The sequence below is a fragment of the Candoia aspera genome, chromosome 3 (genome assembly GCF_035149785.1).
Source record: "Candoia aspera isolate rCanAsp1 chromosome 3, rCanAsp1.hap2, whole genome shotgun sequence".
NCBI lineage: Eukaryota > Metazoa > Chordata > Lepidosauria > Squamata > Boidae > Candoia > Candoia aspera.
In genome coordinates, this window is record NC_086155.1 from 144,554,167 (window position 1) to 144,573,346 (window position 19,180).

General features: G+C 41.9%; 2 protein-coding genes across 2 annotated transcripts in view; one reads left to right on the forward strand and one right to left on the reverse strand.

Annotated features, from left to right (window-relative positions):
• Window positions 1–1,487, reverse strand: part of MBOAT1 (membrane bound O-acyltransferase domain containing 1) — a 28,134-nt gene extending 26,647 nt beyond the window's left edge. Inside the window, exon 1 of the mRNA XM_063298962.1 lies at window positions 1,307–1,487. Within this exon, the coding sequence (XP_063155032.1) occupies window positions 1,307–1,396 (90 nt within the window). The 5' untranslated portion in view covers window positions 1,397–1,487. The remainder of the gene's footprint in view (window positions 1–1,306) is intronic.
• Window positions 1,488–18,101: 16,614 nt separating this feature from the next.
• Window positions 18,102–19,180, forward strand: part of E2F3 (E2F transcription factor 3) — a 34,121-nt gene continuing 33,042 nt past the window's right edge. The window contains exon 1 of the mRNA XM_063298964.1: window positions 18,102–18,250. Within this exon, the coding sequence (XP_063155034.1) occupies window positions 18,236–18,250 (15 nt within the window). The 5' untranslated portion in view covers window positions 18,102–18,235. The remainder of the gene's footprint in view (window positions 18,251–19,180) is intronic.

Here is a 19,180-nt window from a genome sequence, read left to right on the forward strand (position 1 = left end):
GGAATCAGGGGCTCTTGCATCAAATAGCTAAAAACAATTGCTCCAACTAAGAATATGCATTTATAGCAGAACAACACATAAAACAAATCAGATTAAATGCTGCTGTCAGACAAAATAGTAGCTTTGATCTAATAGTTCAAGATTAAGCATCATTCCAAGAGTTACTGAAAAATTAGCATATCAATCTATGACAATTTGATCATGAAGACATCCAAAATCTAGGTAGGCTTGATACTTTAATAAAAAACTAAAAACAAGTGCATGGTAAAGCTATTTAGTTAAATACTTGTAACCAAACTAAAAGCTTGTTTCTCAAGATTTTAAAAACTGTTGCAATGTAATTGTCACACAAACAATTGCACAATAAGTTTGACAAGTGTCACAAGGTTAGGCCAAACCATGATATGGTATATTGTGAGTGCGCATTATGACAAAACTGCAGGTCTGTATCTAGGAACAGTTTTTTTTAAAATTAAGCATCTAGTAGTATAATCAAGGCCACAACTGTTCCATTGTAAGAAGTGGTCATACAATACACTAAGCCAAAAACTTGGAAGCACACTGTTGTTTACTAAACCTCATCACGTACTAGATTTTAAGCAAAGAGTGAGGCCAACTGTCCTGCCTATACCTGAGATGGCTGCCATATTGGTTTTGTACAAACAAAACTTCGTAGTCTATGTGAGATGAAAGGTCCCCCATGCAAGCACTGAGTCACGTCTGACCCTTTGGGGGGATGCCGCTTTCGCCACGTTGTCTTGGCAGACTATAGTGGGGTGGTTTGCCATTGCCTTCCCCAGTCATCCCCTTCCCCAGCGAGCTGGGTGCTCATTTTACTGACCTCGGAAGGATGGAAGGCTGAGTCAACCTGAGCCGGCTACCCGAGAATCCAGTTCGAGAATCGAACTCGGGTTGTGGGGAGAGTTTTGGTTGCAATACTGCCGCCTACCACTCTACGCCACACGAGACTCGAAAGCCTGATTACAAAGTCCAATTTTGCAAAAATAAAAAACAGTGGCTATTTCAGATTTGGGTGTGGACAGTAAGGAAGATGACCTTGATGGAGTTATATGGAAGCTGTTGCCTAAGCAAAGGGGGCTGAAGCATTTTTTATGTCCAGAACAGTGAGATAACATTTTGAAGCAGCTCAGCCGCCTTAATTCAGGAGGAGGAGGAGGAGGAAGCACAACACAATTACCATCAGCTATTACTTCACGACGGCAGTTACCGAAGTGTCGCTTCCTGCTACTCCCTCGCACGCCCTTGAGCATTCATTGCAAAGTGAAGCCGAGACGAGTTACCTCACCTGGTCGAGGGGGATGCCAAACAAGTCGCTGAGCGGGTGCAAGAACGTGGAACCCGTAGTCCTACGGGGAAATCTGGCTGCTTCGATCATCCTGCATTCCGGCCGGGCGTAAGGTGCCCTTCTCGCCTCCTCCGGACCCAACCCAGTGCTGGCTCAGACCGACACAGTTACACTGCTCAGCGCCCCAACACAACCGCGCTGCCTTTCGCCGCCCTCTGATTGGTTGACTGAGGCTCCCGCCTTGCTTTTCCCCATTCAGTGCAAAAAAAAAAAAGAGAGAGAGAGAGGGAGGTCCAGCGTCTTTCAGCTGAAAAGGGAAGCCAGGGCCTGGAAAGCGGGTGGGGTCCGGGCGGGCGTCCAGATTCTCGACTGAGCAAACGCCCGAGGAAGGAGGAATGTGCTCTGAAGCGGCGGCGTTTGTTGGTCTGCGCTCCGGGAGCTAGAACTGCCTGGGGAAAGGCCATCTGTCCTGACTTTGCTTCGAGCAAGAAGCCTCACTTCCTTGCAGGCGTTCAGAGCCCGATCGTGCAGAGCCGGCAGCGCTGGAGAATTTGGTTGTGTTTTTTTTGCGAGCATTCTCCACACGTGTTCACAAACGGGTCGTGGGGAGGTATGCATATACTGAGAACCCTGCCCTCTGAGAACTGATTGAGGCCTGGGTCGGTCCAGTCGAATCTTAGTTTTCCGCGCTCAGGCGTCCTGGAGACCCAGTGGGTTTTCTGTTGAGGCCAAACAGCCTTCGTTCTTTTCCCCGAGTGGGGTCGTGACGTTTAGACACGCTGGAATTCCAGCACCTCTTTCTTTAGTTTACACCAGTGTTTCTCAAGCTTGGCAACTTTCAGATGTGTGGACTTCAACTCCCAGAATTCCCCAGCCAGCCATTCCCAGTGCTAAGGTTGCTAAGCGGGTGAAAGGCAAATAGGCTATTGTTGATTTGGCAGCTGTTTCAGTCATGGGGTTGGTAGCAGTTTTCAGAGGGAGGTCATGGGCCCATCTAGCTGAAGATACTGGCTATCCAGCATTTTAGGCACCCCCTAAAGATACTGGGGACTGAATTTAGAATTTTCTGCATAAAAAGTGTGATGGAATTTTCTGAGCCTGGAAATGAAAATGGGCATTTTCAAAATAATGCAGAAAAAAAGAAGAAACCAACATTTTTGTAGTAACAAAAAAATAATTAGCATCTTCCTCACTAAACCAAGATTGATGGATTATGTGCCATCAAGTTGTCAACTCTTAGCAACCACATAGATATTCTCCATGACAACCTGTCCCATATGTGGTCTTTCAGGTCTTCCAATGATGCACCCATCACCACTTATCTGAGTCCATCCACCTTGCTGCTGGTTGCCCTCTTCTTCTCTTTCCTTCCCTCTTTCCCAGCATTAGAGCCTTTTCCAGAGAGTTGGGTCTTCACATAATGTGTCCGAAGTAGGATAATTTGAGTCTGGTCATTTGTGCCTCATGTGAGAACTATGGGTTGGTTTGTTGAATCAGTCATAATGATGATCAAAGCAATAGGGAAGTATTGCCTTAATGAACTCATTGATAAATGAGGGCGAAGTAACACATTGAGTTTCCAAGATTCTCTAGCTTTTCTTCTTTCAAAGAACCTGCCTCACAATGAATTAGGAATCTTGCTTTCTTGGTTGTAAGTAACTGTGGGGCTTAACAGAGGACCACTGAGGTCTTTAGTTCTTTATGTTATGTTATTTATAAGTCACCAAAAGCTATATAAACTCCTAGCAATTTAGCCAGGGCTGGCTCTAGACATTTTGGTGCCCTAGGCAAAGTCATATTCTGATGCCCCCTATAGTTGGGCTCATATTCTGATTTTATTAGGAATTTCAAAAAGGTATCCTCTTGCTTCTTTTTTCCTTCAAGTTTTTGAGTTTTATGTTTACGATTTTCAGCCCTTGACCATTTTTTTTCTGACATTTTCACCCTATTCACTGTGAATCACAGTATATAATTTTCATTTCATCAGCACCCAATTTGTCATATGGTAACAATTTTGTGAAATTATATTTAACCCTCGAGCGGGCGCGCTGGCATGCAGAGTGTGCCGTTAACGCTTTTTGATGAGCTGATAGTCACATGACTTGCTCACTCAGTAACTTCCTATCAAACCTTTGTCTTGCTTCAGTGATATTATCAGCATCCTGAGGTCCATAGCTGCTCAACTAACTTTGTGGGTAAGAGTTTTCAAAAAGTATAGAAAGAAAAAAATTCTAAAGCAAGGAGGAAAGATGATCAGATTTTATACTCATAATGTGTATTTCAGAGGTCTTTTCAGTTTTGGCAACCCCTAAAATTTGGTGCCCTAGGTGACGGCCTAGGTGGCCTAGGCCTAGAACCAGCCCTGATTGAGCATGCAATTACTAAAACAAGATAACAGATCACTAGTACGGATGGGGCACACTCTTCATCCCCCAGATAGTCTATGGAAAAGCTTTGCTTTTCCTAGTTTGCAGAAGGCCATTGCGTGGGCCGATACGACTTCGGAAATGGTTGTTCCATTACATAAGGGCTTTAAGTGAAACATTGTCCTTTGCTTTTTGGTACTAATGGGGGAACATTAGCAGATTTTATTGGGGAGTGTGCACTGGATGAGTCAATCGCATGCTATGACCCCTTTCTTGAATAGCTAGCCTGCATTCATAATACTGCAATCTCCCTGGAAGTCTAAATGACAGTGTTTGAGTATGAATACATAACTTCCAACCTCAGTTTTTAGCACATGCACCCAGGAAAATGTATGACTTTACTGTGCCTGAGCTAGGAAAAGAAGGGGGAGTGTAGTACCTTACTCAGAGCTCTGATAAATGGCTCAGTTAACCCAAATGGCTAATTTGGTCCAGGTAACAGAAGACTTTGTTTCAGGATTTGGGCTATGTCTAAGAAATAGGTAAATACTTTAAGCAGAACCCATATCAAATTTTAATTTATTTTCCTGTGTTCACTTAAGGGCAGCATTTTTTATATTTCAGCACAAGCTCAGTAACTATGTTTTATGACAGCCTTGAATCTGTTGTTGTTTATTCGTTTAGTCGCTTCTGACTCTTCGTGATTTCATGGACCATCCCATGCCAGAGCTTCCTGTCGGTCGTCAACATCCCCAGCTCCCCCAGGGACGAGTCCGTCACCTCTAGAATATCATCCATCCACCTTGCCCTTGGTCAGCCCCTCTTCCTTTTGCCCTCCGCTCTCCCTAGAATCAGCATCTTCTCCAGGGTGTCCTGTCTTCTCATTGTGTGGCCAAAGTATTTCCGTTTTGCCTTTAATATCATTCCCTCAAGTGAGCAGTCTGGCTTTATTTCCTGGAGGATGGACTGGTTTGATCTTCTTGCAGTCCAAGGCACTCTCAGAATTTTCCTCCAACACCACAGTTCAAAAGCATCGATCTTCCTTCTCTCAGCCTTCTTTATGGTGCAGCTCTCGCAGCCATATGTTACTACAGGGAATACCATTGCTTTAACTATGCGGACCTTTATTGTCAGTGTGATGTAACTATTTTATCGTAACTATTTTATCGAGATTTGTCATTGCTCTTCTCCCAAGGATTAAGCATCTTCTGATTTCCTGACTGCAGTCAGCATCTGCAGTAATCTTTGCACCTAGAAATACAAAGTCTTTCACTGCTTCTACATTTTCTCCCTCTATTTGCCAGTTATCAATCAAGCTGGTTGCCATAATCTTGGTTTTTTTCATATTTAGCTGCAAGCCAGCTTTTGCACTTTCTTCTTTCACCTTCATCATAAGTCTCAGTTCCTCTTCGCTTTCAGCCATCAAAGTGGTATCATCTGCATATCTGAGATTGTTAATGTTTCTTCCAGCGATTTTAACTCCAGCCTTGGATTCCTCAAGCCCAGCATGTCGCATGATGTGTTCTGCGTACAAGTTGAATAGGTAGGGTGAGAGTATACAGCCCTGCCGTACTCCTTTCCCAATCTTAAACCAGTCCGTTGTTCCGTGGTCTGTTCCTACTGTTGCTACTTGGTCGTTATACAGATTCTTCAGGAGGCAGACAAGATGACTTGGTATCCCCATACCACTAAGAACTTGCCACAATTTGTTATGGTCCACACAGTCAAAGGCTTTAGAATAGTCAATAAAACAGTAATAGATGTTTTTCTGAAACTCCCTGGCTTTTTCCATTATCCATCGGATATTGGCAATTTGGTCCCTAGTTCCTCTGCCTTTTCTAAACCCAGCTTGTACATCTGGCAATTCTCGCTCCATGAATTGCTGAAGTCTACCTTGCAGGAACTTGAGCATTACTTTACTGGCATGTGAAATGAGTGCCACTGTTCGATAGTTTGAACATTCTTTAGTGTTTCCCTTTTTTGGTATGGGGATATAAGTTGATTTTTTCCAATCTGATGACCATTCTTGTGTTTTCCAAATTTGCTGGCGTATAGCATGCATTACCTTGACAGCATCATGTTGCAAGATTTTGAACAGTTCAGCTGGGATGCCGTTGTCTCCTGCTGCCTTGTTATTAGCAATGCTTCTTAAGGCCCACTCAACCTCACTCTTCAGGATGTCTGGCTCTAGCTCCCTGACCACACCATCAAAGCCATCCCTTTGAATCTACATCAGGCATATTCCAGACTATCTCTTGTTTTCCTCTTTAATATCATATAGTAGATCAGTGCCATCTTATGGTCTATTCAGAACATTACACTGGCAGCTAAAAATTCTTCCTTTTAACCAAGCAATGTCTACCTCATTTGACATGTAAAGTTTACATTTGATGTATTTACATTTGAAAATATTTTTATAGTTTACCCTTTTTAAAAACAAGGTTTTGATTGTGTTTATCAGATTGGTCTGATAAAAGGAAGGTCTGAAACTTCTAGTCACACACCTTTAGATAGCCTAAAGGCGAGGAAATTGAAATTACAGGAATTATTTAATTTTTTTCTCATTTTTACTTTTTCATTGCCATGGGCAGGTCGTATAGGTGGTGAAGGCTGTATCTCTCTTACACACCAAGATTAGGGCAAGGATGCCAGATGTGGGGCTCCCTGCTGTGGTGTCTGCAGGGGAGGGGGGGAAGCAAATGGCAAAATGTGTATTGCGATTTATTTATTTATTTATTATTTATTAATCAAATTTATCACCATCCATTTCCTACAAAAGGGACTCTGGGCGGTTTACAATAAAACATAAATAAGAGGAATATAAAACTATAAAATAATATACTACATAATAAAAATAAATATAATAGGAACACAATGGCTAAAAGTTCTCTGTGAATCACAAGCAGAGGTGCCTCACATAAGACCTGGAGCTTTTACTGATGGCATATAATACCATATTGATTGCTAAAATGGACAGTTCACTTTCTAAAAATTGTTGGAAATGTAATGATCAGGTTGGATCATTTTTCCATATTTGGTGGCAGTGCTGCAAAGCTCAACTATTGTAGAAAATACTTTATAATAGAAAGAAAGAAATTCTAAAAACTGAATTTCCTTTCCAAGCTATTTTTCATTAAATATTACTAACTTATATACCCTAAAATAGTATAACATTTATACAAACTTATGTCCCCACAAAGTATACTGAATTAGCTTTGTACATAATAGCTACTGCAAGGATACAGTTAGTCCTCGTTTAGCAACCACAACTGGGACCAGCAACTTGGTTGTTAAGTGAAGCAATCACTAAGTGAATCTGACTTATCTTACTTCAGCTTTCCTTTGCTTTACAGACCTGTAAAGGTTGTAAATGCGAGGATTGGTCATAAAGTTACTTTTTCATCTCTGTCATAACTGCAAACGGTTGCTAAACGAGGACTACCTGTACTCTACACACCTCATTGGAAAGTACACAAAGTTTCTTCTATAAAAGAATAGCTAATTAAGTTGTGGGAATATACTTCATTGTGCAAAATAACTTCGTATTTCAAAAGTAGTAAATCTGATACAAAATTTAATTTAACATGAAAGCATTTCTGGATTATAATTCCATATATGATTTTGTACCACATCCAAACTTTGGGTTAAGAGAAACAATCTAACTTTCAATTATCTTTTACATAAGGATAACTATTTCACTGTTCAGACAGAAATTACCATAATTCTTTATGATTTATAGTATGCTGATTATTGATATTGATATTTAGATACTAAATAACCTGCAGGTTTTAAAATACTGAAAGTCATTCTATTATGTAAAACTAAGTGAAATATTGAAAAGGCTTATCTAACAAATGTCCTGTTTGATTTTATGATCCTTGTAAATTCCCTATTTACTCGTTTTGTGTTTTATATTTATTTGGGGGTGTGTGTCTTTTTTTCTTTTTTGGTTTGGCTTTCTTTTCTTTTTTTCCTTTCTCAAAAATGTTCAGCAAAAATGTTTCTTAAAAAAAATAAGGGGTGGAACATTTGTCACAATAATTCTTTATATTCTGATGGACAGTACCAGAATTGTCTATCAGTAATTGATTCTTTGAGTTTTGTAAGTTCACGGCATCCGTGATGGCGTCTAGGCATCTTGTTTTCTGTCAGCCTCTTTTTTTATTGCCTTCATGTTCTTCAGTGACTCATGCCTTCACATTATGCGCACCAAAATATTTAAGCTTTGCTGCTTAAATTTTATTCGTGCTTCTAGTAAGCAGTCTAGTTGTTCTTGCTCTAGTATTGAATTATTTGTTCTACTTACCGTCTAAGGTATTTTCACCATTTTTTTTCCAGCACCACAGTTCAAAAGCATCAGTTCGTCTTAAGTCAGCTTCCACAGCCATATGCAAAAAACTCTGAACAAGTTTTCTCTGAAAATATCAGAATAATAAACATTCTGCATGTTCAGAATTATTTGTATTGGTTTAATAAATGAGGGGAGGGTGTCATTTTGCCATCAGCTGATCATGATTCACATAAATAATAAAAAAATCAAAATAATTGTTTAAAACCTTGAGAGTTTTATGACGTCATAATTTCAAAACATTCCTACTCAATATTTCATTTTATAGAATAGAATAGAATTTTTATTATAGTCACTGACCAGAACTGCAAACAGAAACCCATTAAAAATAAAGTAAAAACAAAAGAAGATAAAATACTACAATTGGTGGGTTCATCACTGGACAAAGTCTGCCTAATTTTACAGGCAGTATAACAAAATTTAGCTATGTTCAAGGAGACTGAATCATAATAACAACTGTACATAAAAAAGATCAGAATTTCCTGGATGTTTTACCAGGTAAGAAGTTAAAAAGCAGGTCCCTGAATCCATATAGAGCAGCCTTTCTGAACCTTTTGATCCTGGAGGAACCCTTGCACATTCAGGCTCAAATATAGGCCAGAAGTTACAAAATTATTATATTCGTTTCATGGGTAGGCTTGTATATATGCATTAACAGTGCTCTTAAACTAAAAATGAAGACTGAAACGAACCTCTTTAATGTGAAGCTGCCTGAATTTGAAATAATTTTTTAAATAAATTGTGATCTCCCGGGGAACCCCTAGTGACATCTTGCAGAACCCTGGGGTTTCATGGGACCTGGTTGAGAAACCCCAATATAGAGGGTACAGTATAGCAGGACATCAGCTGTAGTTTCAATAGCCCCTTGTCCACCGGGGCATAGTCTCAGCTCATAGGGGACTTTTTTGTATCGGCCCTCCAAAACTGCTGTGGGGAGAGCATTGAAGCATGCTAAAGTTAGTGTTCTTCAGAGTTTGGAAACAGTTATGTGGTGTAAGTATCTTGCTGGTTTGTAAAGAGGCACTTGACTGCTCAGGAAAAGGTTCTTGAGTAGAGCAGACTGGTCATGTTGGGCTTCCAAGTTTTTAATACATTGTTTAAATGTATTAAATGTTTGAGTGTGTGCTTATAACCCACCATTAAGAACGTCTCCCTGGAAAAGTTGAGATGTTGAAGTTTTTGTGAGATTGTCCTGAACCATACTCATTTGTAATTGTCCTCAGTAAGGAAAGAATTCAAACCTGTGGGAAAAAACAGCTTCAGCCAATGCACTACGATGCAGGTCCATGCACCGTTTCGACTTTAGACAGCCCTGACATTTTACTGAAATCTAATGAAATTTTGCAAAACTAAACCAAAGTATGTTAAAAGCGTGCTTGTTTTATGTTGATTTTCCATGTGAATTTGTGGTGGCTACTACACAAACATTGAAAATTAATGAAATGGAATAAGTAAAATATACAAAACAAATAAAACCAAAAAGAGGTTCAATACCTACATTGGAAAGTAGAGGAAAGGCTTGAAGTATAAAAGGTGGAATTGGACATCTCTGAAAATAAGATTTCAGAGACCAGCCACTGTACAGGGAAAGCCATCACTAGTTGTTGCTAGCCAGACAGTGTGAGGAGAAGCAAATTTTATTCATTTAATTTGCTATTAAAGTATCATATTTTTACTGCCAGGGTGGTAGAGAGATGCTGGCTTTGTGCTTAAGGAGGGACTAGAACTCACAATCTCCTGGTTTCTAGCCTGATGCCTTAACCACTACCCCAAACTGGCTTTTATTGCTTATAGTGGTTGGTTTTTTCTTTTTCTTTTTCCTTTCCTTACTATATTCTCTATACTCTTTTCAATGTCTATTTGTATCAGCATTATTTTTTCTTTTTTCTTAAGAATAATAAGACTAGGAATAGAAATAATCAAGACCAATTTTACAATAATGCCATCTTTCCTTGTCCCTGTATAAAATGACTTCTTAGAATTACCTGTGAAGCTATGACCCCTGCTGGTTGATATATAGGATATAACTTTAAAAAGTGTAAAATGATCAGCTTTTCCATAGCAGATCAAGTCTGCTTGCTTCTTAAGTATGATGGCTGTAGTAGAGGAAGTTCATAAAGTACTTTAAGATGAAATTAGAAAAGATGCTCAAACAACCACTGAAATGTTTTCAAGTGCAAAGTTCTAATTATTACGATTAGTTTAGAACACTTTATTTTCCTAGTTAATCTATCAGAAGAACAAGCATCTTATCAACATGATCATTTTACATTTCTCCATAGCAGGAAATGGATTGGTTATGTGCCATCAAGTTGTCATAGACTCTTAGTGAATAGGTAGATTTTCTCCATGATGATCTGTCCCTAACCTGGTCTTTCAGCTCTTCCAAAAGTGCACTTGTCACCACTGTAACCAAGTCCATCCACCATGCTGCTTGTCATCATCTTCTCTTCCAATAAATGGCCTCCTATGTTTTTTCAGCCAGTATCTTGGGAGCTTTATTTCATACTTCGCTGCTTCTGAGCCTTCTCTTTCCTTTGCAATGCCTTCCTTAGGGACAGGAGAGCTGTTCACAAAACTGCATTTCTTTGCTTTAGCTTTGTTGTGCTTGTTACATACTGTTTTTGCTAGTGTAGGGCAACTCACAGACTGAGTTTGCCTAACACATGACGCTAAACCTGTGCGGCTGTTATCCTGTCCTCTATAATATGCATCATCAGATGCTGACGAGGGTGTGCTATGACTGGGTGTCAGTTGACATATTATCCTCAATTGTGGGGACACAGATGGGGCAATTGATGCAACAGCGATTTCAAAATGTATTTTTTTCTCTCCATTAATTTCAATGGTAGGAATAGAAGGAGGAATTTCCTTGCCCTGCCTCAAAGATCAGTATGAAATTATGCTATCAGCAGAGATGGGATGGTTTTAAAATATGGCATAAGTGTGTTCCTTCCTTGTGCCCCATTTTGGCAATTCTGCCAGTATACTTTTGCTGATGCAAAATTGCACTAATACAGTATCCAGTTTAACCAAGGAATTGTGCCTGTTATCTCAGCTAGGAGGATTTCTACTTGTAATGTCTCAGCCAGCATGTGTTCACCTTAGGACTGTGCCCTTAAGTGTAACACAGTTAGCTTTGCGCCATAGTTTGGAACAGGAGCGTGTACAAATGTTTCTCATAGGTCTACATGTGGCCTTTGAATGGTCCATTAACAGTCAAACTCCCAAAAGTGGTCAAAACCAGGATAAAGAAGTAGGTCACACAACTAAATTCTATTTGATTTAGTTTATTTAATATAATCACTCTTGTACTTAATTCCTACTTCTGTTACATTTTCTTTTTTTAATTTTTAGAAGGCTCTGGGGGCAGAACTCAAGACTTTGGGAGTTCCAAATTGAGTTTCCAATTAATTTTAATCAGATCCCTTTCGCTTTATAGATTTAAATTATTTCACTCTGTTTGGTTTTGTTTCAACTTGTAAGCTGCTTTGGACACTTTCAGCCAAAAACTTAATGGCCACTATGTTTAAGAAAAAACAAATGTGAGTATAGTTAGCTAATAAGATCTTGCCAGAATAACCCAATTTTAGTTTTACAGAGGGAACAGACATTGTTTGCCAAAAGTTAGGCAGTGTTTTTTTAAAAAAAACAAAACCTCAGTTTTCATTGCTAAATACAAAATCAGTAACCTTCTCTGTTTTGGTTAAATAATCAGCAAAAATTTGCTTTGATGACATTCTTTTCTATTTTCTTTCTATTGAAATGTGCACGAAATGAACTTTTGATCAATCTGCTAAAAATGCAATTTGTTGCTTTAAAGGACACTGATAAGGCTGTATCTTGGAATCTATTATGAATGTAATCTATAGATCAGATTAACTGCTGATACTGATATGCTTTTAATATGATTATTTTTACAAAACTATGCAATATATATATTAAAGAGAAACCTGTGCATAGACAGACACTAAGATCTTTAAAGGATGCTATAATATGACTTTTAGTCATGGAGATGGCATCCAAAGGAGTAAAGAGTAACAAAATGGAAAGGGAAGATTAAGAAAGAAAGAATAGGATGAATTTAACAATTGCAAAATTGCATGTACATATATTTGGACTATGGATGAGGAACATGGGTTTGGTCAGTCTCTCCCAAATGACAATGCTAGTTGCAGAACTTGGGAATTGTAATCCAACTCATCCAGACAAAAGAGAAAGTATGCAACTATTAAGAAGGTCCTGTTACAGTTTTGGAAGTCTAGCATTGATGTAACTGAATGGGCCTCATTGGAATATCCCAAATCATTGCTGGAAAAATACTGCAGGTAACTTCTAATTTAGTTTGCATCTAGCATCTAGCATCTAGCACCCAGCACCCAACTTCTAGTTTAGTTTGCACCTGGCACACTCCCAATCAATTTCTATATCAACATCAGAGCAAGGATACATACCAGTCAGTTCACTTAGCAATATATCTGTATCTGTATATCTATCTATCTGTCTTAAAGTTTATTTATTAAACATCAGCAAATGTCAAAATGGGACAGAAGTAGTCAAATCTGGGAGAGAGAGAGACATGAACAACAGGCAAGAGATAAAAGGGCAACATGACTTAATATCAACAATCTATATATGTACATCAAAAAAAAGCACAGAACTGTCCAGGGCTATTGGAAACACTGTTGAGGATAATTAGTATGGACAGTCCCAAAGGGAGTGGCCTTTGGTTATTGCAGCTTAAACCCTTTTGTGTACAAAGCAGTAGCAGAATAGAGATGGAAAGTAGGACACCAGGTGATTTCCCTTCTGTTCTACACCATGAAAAAATCAATTTGGTGGATAGGGATTACATACCACCAGTCACAAACAGATAATAGAGAAAGAAGCACTCCTTTAGGAATTTAGCCCCTAAGCTACATAGATCTTTATGCACCAAAGCTAACATCTCGAATTTGATTTAATGATAAAAGGACACTTAATGCAACTTGAAGGATCACTATTGTGCGGTTTTGTGCTGCTAAATCAGTCAATACTTTCGTGTCTGCATTTTGCAGGAAGTGTGATTCCCAGATCCCACATAATGGGGCTGCCCAATATAGGCATTATGCTAGAAGTTTACTAGAACCTGGATTACTGCAGCAGGCTATCTTGAGGTGACTAAAGCTGACAAGTACCTGAAGATGGAAATAAGAACTCAGTCCAGTTGGATGAAATAGGGACTCAGGGGACCTCTAGTTCTTCAGAAAAGGCTGATCCCATTCCATGGAGGCTGTTCCCTCTGATTTCTGGGGTTGAACACTGGTTTTTTGATCTTCATCCAATCTTTTACTGTGTATGATCTATTTCTGAAATTGTACAAGGAAAAAAAAAATATGGTGTCTGGATGACAGAAGATTGGGAAAGAGAGAAATCAAAGTCAAAGACAAGGATTCACGCTCATCTGTTGGACAAGTTATACACTGAACCTTACCGGTGTGCTTAGCAGCACTTGCGAACTAGAAAACCTTTTGCTCTAGAAGTCCCTTAGGGTCAATTAGGAACAACCTGATTTAGAGACTGTGGCACATCTTACAGTAGGCTGTTAGTTTGATAGCGCTGGATATATTGTTGTTATTGGTGAAATGAGGCAATTACTGTACTGTGGCATGAAGGCTAAAACTGGCAATATATACAGAAAGAGACTTGGGTGCAGTTCCTGTAACACTTTAAACCAAAAAGCCCCACCGAAAGGGCCCTGCAAACCATTCTTTCCCTTTCCATTGCATGCAACTTACCTCCAGCCCAATCAGAGGCTGTGGGTCTTGTGAACCTGATGTGGCTGCAATAATTGCTTTGCAAGGACCAAGCTAAAACCAAACTCTGGTTGAGGTATTAGACTAGAACTTGGGAGATTGTGCGTTCTAGTCCTCCCTTAGGCAAATTAGCATCTGGCTGACTATGATCTGTCACTCTCTCTCAGACTCAACCCACCTCACAGGGCTGCCTAAAATCAAAACTTAAAATAGTAATACTTCTGGTGGTTAAAAAAAAAGATGCAAATTGAATTATTGTTTGCAATCCTTCGCTGATAGCCCAAACTTTGCCTCAGCAAGTGGGCTGCCTCCACATGCAGTTCTGAGAGTTGCAGTCCACATGTCTTAAAGTTGCTAAGGTTGAGAAACACTTCAATAGGGTAACCAGCCTTGAATGAATAGGAGATGTGGGATGATGGCAAGGAATCAGAGTGAGCAGGGTCTGGAAAGGGAATTCTTGACATTGCTGAGAGAGGCTATAAACACAATATTCACAACTAGTGCAGATTCAGATTGCTCTCTCATAGAATGCCTTCTCACAAATTAATCAAGAAGCTCAGATGTATTATAACAGATGTCTAAAACAACAAAGCTTATACATCTTTATTTAATCTTAGATAACAGTCTCTGTTGGCAAATTCCCTTCAGAATGTTGTCTTCAGTGTTATCTAATACTTTTTCCCTACCTAAGGAGTCAACGGAGAGACTAGGGAGGAAAAGACATGATTTGTAGAACAAAGAACACGAGAATAATTTAGTTAAGGTGTTCGATGAGGAGCAGGGAGATCTGGATGTCCCCCCTTCAGCCATGGAAGCTGACTGGATGACCTTGGGCCAGTGATTATCTCAGCCCAACCATCCTCACAGGGTTGTTGTTGGGGGAATGGGAAGACTGGGTACCAGATATGTTGCTTGAATCTCCTGAAGGAAAGATGAATCTAACAATACATTAAAATAATAAATTATTGATGTTAGCTGAGAAAAGAAAAACCAAAATTTTTAAATGGGCTCTAAAATAAAATTATTTAAAATACAATCACTATTTGAACTGGTATCTGCCTTAGATTAATAATTGCACATCTCTCTATAGCAGCGATGGTAACAATCACTCCCAGTTTTCATTACTTATATAAAGCCAGGGTACGCCATCTCTTGATAGAGAGGAAGCTTCATTTAATATTTGGAGGAAAAAGGGCTACAGTAGGCTGCTGAGTCATGTTATGCACATATGAAGCACAGTATTGGGGCTTTCCATTTTCCCTTGTTTAGGGGCAGTGCCAGCTCAAGGGTATATTGTGCCCTGAGGCCACAGTGACTGAAAGCCCACCTCCCGCTGATGCAAAGATTTGCATTTTTAGAGTATTTTGGAAGGAGGGCAGCATTGGCACCAAACCAGCTGTCTCTGGGCTGTTTGCAAGCAGGAGATGGAAGCATATGCCTCCCCTCTGCAACTGGTACTTGAAGGCAAGACTCTTCAGGACTAATAGCTCTTGACCCAGCTGTCCTCCATGAGTTTATCCATCCTTCTTAAATCCCCCATTACTGGCTATCAGCATTTCCTGTGGCAATGAATTCCGCAGGCTAGCTATGCACTGTGTGAAGAAATGCAATGCCTGCATTGTCTTTTCTAAATTTCCTTCCAATCAACTTCATTGGATGATCTCTGAGCCATGGATGGAGAAGAAAAACTCTCAACATTCTATGTCCACATCTGCATTTTCATGCCATTTCCTAATGATCCCTAGCATACCATTTGTTTTTCACAGCTACCAGACCCTGAGCTGACATATAAACTGAGCTATCCATTTTCCTGATTAGCTGCAGATAGCTCAGATTCCATCCATGTATAAATGGAGGGGGTGGTGGTGTACACCATATTATACTAACTGAACCGCACATAGCTGACACACACAATTTAAAGAGATTCTTCTGGATCTCTTCACAATTGCTTTTGGTTTTCACCCCTATGAATAGTTTGACATCAAGCAGAAGAAAGTTTCAAAGAACAGGCACCAAAAAAAAAAAAGATTGGGGTTACTTATATCCCTTGGAACTTGAATTGCCATATCTGCCACAAACCATGGTACACCTAATTCGGGTTTCTGGGAACTACTTTTGTCTATTTTCACTCTAATCCAGAGATCTATCAGATAGAACCTGGTGCAAATTGCCATCAGTATTAGAGTTCTGAGCCCAGCAACGTTCTGAATGCCAGAAAGCAATTGGCCCACAGTTCTTCCAAACCAAATGAGTTTTATTAATCTTAGTACTTATGCCTTGAGCAACATAATTTGTATTTCTAGTTACAGGAAGCAATTTTGCTTCTGCTATCAGCAGTCCAAGTTTTTGGATAATTTACCGACAGTTTAGTCAGAGATCTATCAGTTGACCAAGGGGGGGAGTCTTGTGGGTCATTAAAAATTTAATTATGGCGTAAATTACAATATTCTTCACGCAGCAGATCCAGTTTAATTTTTGCTAAATCGTGGTTTAAATAACGGCGATATTGCTTTTGGTTTTTAATATCCCAGCAGTCCACTGAGTTCAGTTCTATGTCTGTGACTCGTTTTGGGTCCCAACCGGTGCTGCATTTCATCTATTCCATTCTCTGTAAAGCAGAAACAGAGTTTGAGTGTGCACAATCTTAATGCGAGAGGAATAAAGCAAGGCGAATTGGAAGGCTCCGCTTTAAAGTCCGGAATCCCGGCAGCTCGAAGGGAATCCCCAAACTAGTCAACCAATAGGCAAGGAAAATGCAAAACAGGGCAACCCCGTGCCTTTATGATCCAATGAGAAGCTGGCAAAGTGTCCAAAACTCTCAGGATTGGAAGGCCAGGCAGAAGGAGTAGGCCAATGAGTTAACGATCCAGGCTTGGCATGCTGAAGGGGCTGGGCTATGCAAATCTCGTTTGAAAAGCGAGCGGGAAATCTGAGTTTCGCGGGAGGCTCTTGGCGCGTAACCCTTCTCCCTTCCTTTTATTCATTGTCAGCGGCAGCTGCCGCTGCTTCCTGGAGCCATTTTCCAGCTAGCCCCACACAGCGGGAGTGGCCGCAGTCCATCCGCTGCATCTGCCCACAATGCGGGCTCATTCCCCTTAGCAACCTCGCCTCCTGAAACTGGACCCTCCCCCGGTAACCGCAGCCTGGACCATTTCGAGCCGGGCTCGGGCCTTAAATAGCTAAAGACTGGGGAAGGCCCGGGGGAAGGGGTGGCGAGCGAAAGGGGTGGGAGGAGACTCGGCTCCGGGTGCAGATCCATAAAAGAAGGATGCGGAGGGGACTCCAACCGCACGGCCTCCCTGCTCAGTCGGCTTCGCCTCCCATGGATTCCGGAGTGACCCCCGCGGTTGCCATCAGCCTCCCGGCTCGTTTCGCTCCTGCCGCCGCCAGCGCTTTCATTCACCTCCACAGCAGTTCCGGGGCATCTCCGTTGGGGGCGACTTGGGTCTCCAGCTTTCCCGGGGCTGTTTGTGGCTCGGCGGAGGGCGCTCGGCCTAGTCTCGTGGGCAGTAGAGGCACCTCCTTGTGCTGCACCCCGCACGGGCCCGCCGGGCGGGTGGTGCTGGTGCATCCCGCCAGTGAAAGCGGAGGCCGATCGCTGGTAATTCCTCCTTCCCCGTCTGTGTAGGTCTCGGGGGCTGAGTTTCCTTTCTGCGCTGCGGGACGGGGGTGCTCCCTGAAAGAGGGGCGCCGTGGAGGCTTTTGTATATGCTGTCGCTCCCAGTGCCACAAACTTTTCTACCCTTCCTTTCCTTTGCCTCTGGCGGGAAGCCACTTTCTCCCGGCAATGGGAGGATCCGGGGATGGGGAGAGTAGGGCGCCCCCAGCTGATTGAAGTAAATCTTGGGGGTGGTAGTTGTCCTTCGATTATGGGGGGGGCTAGTGGGGGGACAGTTTCTTTCCCTCTCAATTTCTGAAGGCAGGAACAAAGAGACCGGCGTTGCAAGCAGCGCGCTGGCATGGGAAAACTAAGAATTGGGGGTGGCTCGCGGCGTGTGCGTGTGAATGCGTGAGAGAGCCGGCCCGATCCGAACCTTTCCTCCCCGGCGATGGGGTTCAGGGTCTGAACAGGCAGCATGGCCGTAGGGAAGAGGAAGGCTCTCTGTCCCGCTGGTCGCTTTTTCGCTTCACCCCCGGACTCGGCGGTGACGTTTCGCACACGTGCGCCGAGGCCGCGTTTGTGACTGGGAGCCGGGCGAAGGAGGGAGAGAGAGGGAAGGAGGGGGCGCTGATCCGAGCGGGGGGAGGGGGGACACACCAGATCCTTCCTCTGGCCTGAGCAACCACACAGAACTGCACACATACACAACAGGGTGCGCGCCTGTGCCCGTCTCGCCTTCTCTCTCACACAGACACGCGGCCCTTCCCGATTCTCAACTCTTGGAGCTGTCGGGGGGGGGAGGCATTGTTAGGCTTGGAAATGCCCCTGCAGCAGGTAGGTTAGGGAAGCGTGCGGGCGCGTGGAGGGGGGGGCGTGGGGGGGCAGTTAAGGTGCTAGCTGCAACAGCCGCCCCCGAAGTGACCATATTCCACTCTTCCAACAGAAATTCTCCCAAGGAAAGGAACACTCTTTTTTCCCCGGGGAGGGGATATGAAGTTGGGGTACTAAGTTACCCCCCCTAAAGTGTCCCTTCCTTTCCCTACGTGGTCCTTCTGCTAAAATTACCGTTATGGGAACACTCCCCCCCCCCCATGTTTTCCTCTGGAGTTGAGTTCTGGCGTTTCTGCTGTCACTGGAGATGGCTCCCTCAAAGTTGGACGGTTCAAGTAACTGCTTCAGGCCACCGTTGTCTGCCTGCTTATACTTTATATTTGAAATTACTTCGTGATTTGGGTGGGGTAAGGGTGGGTAGGCTTCAAAGTGAAACTTCCCCTTCTTGTTACTCACCTTTTACCCCCTCCTGCTAAGTATAATTTGATTATAATGTCTTTACTGTTACTCTGAGGAGAGCAAGAAGGGGGGGCGGTTGGGGGGTTTTAGTTGGAAAGCTCTGTTGGGTTAGACTAAGAACTGTGAGAATGCTTGGATGTTATGGAATAATTAGCTCCTTGTGCCCTCCCTGTTGTTTTCTGAAATTGTTCCTGGAGGCTTTTTCATACCTGCTTGTTACAACAAATACACTTGTCATCAGACTTGGTACTTCAGAAGTTGAAATGAAATTTTGATAAAAGCATGGAAAGGAGATATGGGGGAAGACAAAGGGAAAATAATGTTTCCCCTTCTGGCTGTGAAGCAATATAGGTAAGCAATATAAAATGAGAATAGGTGTCTTGAGTTCTAGGCCACCCCATCTTGGGCCTTGCTCAGAAACCTTTTCTCATGAGGCATTATTAGATTTCAAGGCCTTCCACAGGTACAGTCAGA